Source organism: Festucalex cinctus, chromosome 6 (genome assembly GCF_051991245.1).
Source record: "Festucalex cinctus isolate MCC-2025b chromosome 6, RoL_Fcin_1.0, whole genome shotgun sequence".
NCBI lineage: Eukaryota > Metazoa > Chordata > Actinopteri > Syngnathiformes > Syngnathidae > Festucalex > Festucalex cinctus.
This window is the reverse complement of record NC_135416.1, coordinates 20,654,414-20,659,031: the sequence shown is the minus strand read 5'-3', so window position 1 is coordinate 20,659,031 and position 4,618 is coordinate 20,654,414. Positions and strand designations below refer to the sequence as shown.

At 41.8% G+C, this 4,618-nt stretch overlaps 1 protein-coding gene across 1 annotated transcript; it reads left to right on the top strand.

The window, feature by feature from the left end:
• Positions 1–259: 259 nt before the first annotated feature.
• On the top strand, positions 260–3,314 carry adra2c (adrenoceptor alpha 2C). The gene has a single exon (XM_077525506.1). It carries the CDS (start codon positions 546–548, stop codon positions 1,887–1,889), a length of 1,344 nt encoding a protein of 447 aa, XP_077381632.1. The 5' UTR covers positions 260–545; the 3' UTR covers positions 1,890–3,314.
• Positions 3,315–4,618: the final 1,304 nt, after the last annotated feature.

The window sequence follows — 4,618 nt, the reverse complement described above, 5'->3', positions numbered from 1 at the left end:
CCCTCGGCGACAGCAGCATGTGCGCATATGATCAACAATTTCCCGATAAAAGACAAGCGTGAGATGAAAGTAAGTCCTGTTTCCAGATTTCCGTCCAATAATTGCGCTCATATCATCACTGGGGTGGGGAGGGTCCTTCCTTTCTAGTTGTGTTGAAAAAAAAATGGACACGTGGTTGTTTCGCGCCCTCTCAGCCTCAAATGTTCCACGGGGGAGCGAAGGAAGAGGAGGAGGAGGAGGGGGAAAGAGGAGGAGGAGAGATGCAGGAGCAGGCAGGAGGAGAGACGACGTGCTCAGAGGGGTGTCCGCTTTCTAGCCACGGACACTGAGCTGCGGAGCATCCTGCGCACATTTGGATTGATCACTTTTATTAACGCCTCTCACTTTCTACTTTCGCTTTGATTTAAGAAGAGACTTGCGGGATGTGGAAGACGAGCCAGTGGACAGCAAAACAAAAAAGGCATGATGGATGTATTTTTTACTGTCAAGTCCTAATGTGACATTACGCATGTGACTTTTTAGGGGAGATCAACAAAAACGCCAGCATGGATTTCTTGAATTTCTCCTCTTTTGAGGAAGGGATGGAGGCATACAACATCTCCACGAACAACACATCTCAGAGCAAGTACAGCCCTCTCGCCATCTGGAGTCTAGCTGGACTTGTCAGTTTTCTAATCCTGTTCACGATAGTGGGCAATGTCTTGGTTGTTATCGCCGTTTTAACAAGCAGAGCTCTGAAACCACCCCAGAATCTGTTTCTGGTATCTCTGGCGAGTGCAGACATACTGGTGGCCACCCTGGTCATGCCGTTTTCTCTGGCGAATGAACTAATGGGTTACTGGCTTTTTGGTAAGATTTGGTGTGACATCTACTTGGCTCTGGATGTTTTATTCTGCACCTCCTCTATTGTGCACCTCTGTGCCATTAGTTTGGACCGCTACTGGTCAGTGACACAGGCGGTAGAATACAACTTGAAGAGAACGCCAAAAAGAGTCAAAGGGATGATCGTGGTGGTGTGGTTGATCTCAGCTGTTATCTCCTTCCCACCGCTGATATCAATGGACAGGAGCAACAATGAGACAACCCCTCAGTGTATTATAAATGATGAGACCTGGTACATCCTCTACTCCAGCATTGGATCCTTCTTTGCCCCGTGTGTCATCATGATTCTGGTCTACATTCGGATCTACCAAGTGGCAAAGACCAGGACCAGGACCATGTCAGAGAAGAAAAGGGACGTGGATTCGCCACAGGAGAACGGGCGAACTGACACGGACAAAGGCGGTTCGTTTAAGTCTGAAAGAGGTGGAAGCGTTAAAGAGCAGGAATGTGAAAACGGCCATTGCAAAGAGCACATGGCTAGCACTTCCTTGACAAAAAGTTCAAAAAATCCACACATCGACCACCATGACGATTTTGACGACAGCAGTTCATCGGACGAGAAGCCCAAGAAAAGCTCCACGTCGTCCAGACATCACGATGACCGAAAAGAAAGGAAGTCCAGCAGGAAAAGCAGCTCGGCCTCGAAATTCTCCAGCAGGAAGTCGTACGCCAGTTCCAAGTCCATGGAGCTGTTCTCTTCTCGCCGCAAACGCAGAAGCACAGTCAACAGGAAGAAAGTGTCCGCGGCACGAGAGAAACGCTTTACCTTTGTCCTGGCTGTGGTCATGGGGGTTTTTGTTCTGTGCTGGTTCCCCTTTTTCTTCTCGTACAGCCTGTACGGAATCTGCAGGGAGATGTGCAAGATTCCCGAGACTCTGTTCAAGTTCTTCTTTTGGATCGGCTACTGTAACAGCTCATTAAATCCGGTCATCTACACCATCTTCAACCAAGACTTTCGCAGAGCTTTCCAGAAGATTCTTTGTAAGTCATGGAAACGCTCTTTCTGATGGGCTTTAACAGACATTTTATACGTCAGATTCCCATTTAAGCGCTTCTGAGTTGTAGAGAAAAGTGTTGGCCTGGGGAAATCTTCCCACCTTTTTACTATCAGGGATTGTGATGAAATGAAGGGATGGGAACGGCTCAAACCTGCGGGAAAGTGCTATGCTTTTTATTCACTGCAGAAGCTTTCACTAAATGCCGGGAAGCTTTTTAAACTCAAATATTTGCTCCGACTGAACCACTCACATTGATTTACACTCCCTTCATTGAAATACAATAAACAGACTGATAACAGCCACTGTGATGCACCTGGATGAACAGCTCAGGAGACGAAGGCTTTATTGAGACACTTTATTCACGTTATCATTGAACATGATGCCAAGACTTTGACAATCTCCAGTTGTTATATATATAGGACAAAAGTGCATCTATCTTATACGGCTCTTAATCTGTTTTTCGTGACCTTTGTAATATGTTTCACTCAATATGAGGACCAATGGGACGAAGGGGCTCCTTTCTTACTGTTAACGGTGTCAAAATGTAAAGAAAAACAATGAACCACTGACAAAAATCGAAACGTGAAATCTTCTATACATAAGTACTATAGCTGCCTCAGTGGGAGGTTCCTGCCTGTTCATATACTGAGAACGACGTGGCAACCTTTCAGCAAGATTTTTTTTGTGAGAAATCTCTGGGCTCGGTGGAATGTAACGCACACAAAGGGAAAGTCATCTCATTCAGGGCATCTCTCTGGAACTACAAAATCTCTTGAGTCTGAAACAATAGATCATCGTTGCCTCCCTGCTGCGGCAGATGGACACTGAGGCACCCACTATGTGCGCGGAAAAATTGTCGAATGGAGGAGGAAGGAGTAACTGAAAGTGTATTATGTGGAACTATATTGTTGAAGGGTGTTAATCCCCAGTGCCACTCACTGTATGCGTGCGTGCGCCCGCGTGTGTGTTTGTGTGGTGTAAGCCTGAATCTGGCAACAGGACTGATCTTCTCTGCTCAAGTGTCTTTCTGTCCTCCTTCCTTTACTATCAGGCGGATTTTACGTTTTCCACAACTCCACCAAAGTCAGACCCATTAAAAACCTCTTACATATTATTGCTCACTTGCACATTAGACACTCTTCTCATTCACAATGTTTTCATCTTGACATTTCAACCATTTATATCGAGGAGGTTAAACGTTTATTTTCCCTTGTAAATATGTGGAAACAGTACAGTGTTATTGTGTGGTGCCTCGTGATCACACATGTATCGCTATGATCAACGTGTGCTGTTTGCATTCTAAACAATTCTCTCATGGGTTTCCATGGCACACCAAAATGTCTTTTTCTAATGTTTCAGAAAAACAAGAGCAAGTGTTTATTTCTCTGCTTTGAGCACATTCTAACAGATCAAATAAATGTAATTTAAACTGTGTATTGCTGCATTGGCTGGATTCTTTATCAATGTTAACTGACTGTGCTACTTTGCTTTTGTTTTAATTGGTTTAATTTTGCTGTTTCCTCCTCAAAGTGTCGCAGGAGCAGCAGTATGGAGTCATGTGGTCAAAACAGTGCCCACTAGTAATGACAATTTGTACATTGGACTAAAACGAAAACTCCAAAGTGTTATCCTCTGAACTCATTTCCAATTACAAATTGAAATTCAAACAAAAGTTTAGGTTGAAAGAGAAAATGTGTGATGAACCATAAGAACCAAACTCTACTGTAATATCGGCTTCATCATTATATAATTATAAGCAATGTTGTGGTGCTGAAGTTGGGTATTTTTCTAGTTCACAATCAGCCATGCTGACAATCAATTTCTCAAAGATTTTGAAAAGCTTCGTCTGAACATACATTTTCACAAACGTCATATTGTTCTCTCTCTGTTTGCTGTCTGTCGGCCATCAAAAGGGAGAAGTATCTAAACATAATATGGCTTTTATAATACAACAGAAAATGATTCTTTACAATGTGATTTTAGAAATGTTAAAATGTTACTTCAAAAATCCTTGTAAAGTTTTGCGATGCAACAGTTTGAGCATGGAATTGATTTATGTGCATTATATGTAAAATTGTGATGTGGAAGTTTTGAACATTTTACAACGTTGCTCAACAGCTTGAATTTGACTTTGTAGGTTCCACTGTAACAGGAATGGTAATTATGTCAGATGCTGGCTGCCCATAATGCAGTTAAATAATCTGAAAACACTGTTGAAGTTTTGACATTTGCTATGTGAGAAAAATCTTCTTCAATCATCTTTCAAGAACTTGTGTTTTGCTAAAGAGATGTAGAAAATCAAAATCTTGCAAATGATTGCAACACCCAGTCAAAACAGAAGTCAGAACTTTAGTTAATGATATTTCAGCTCATGACACATCTCTTACCTCCTGTGGGCATACTTTTGGTTGTGAAAAATCCAGAGGTGGGGGGGTATACGTTTATCAACAGACATGAATTTGTCGCCAAATTGAATATCGTCATTTACATATTTTTTTTTAGTTTAATATATATAGTTAACATTGGTAACAAGATATAAGTCTATTGGTAACCAAAATATTCAACTTAGTGTTTAAGCAACAATTTGATAATGGTCAGAAACAACACTTCAAGACTGAGCCATATTTTCTGGCCTCCATACATATTTCTTTTATGTTATTGATAATTTAGCACACACCTGTTTATCTCTCTATCTAGCTATTAAACTCAAGTCTCGTTAGTCTAATTTATCACAACAT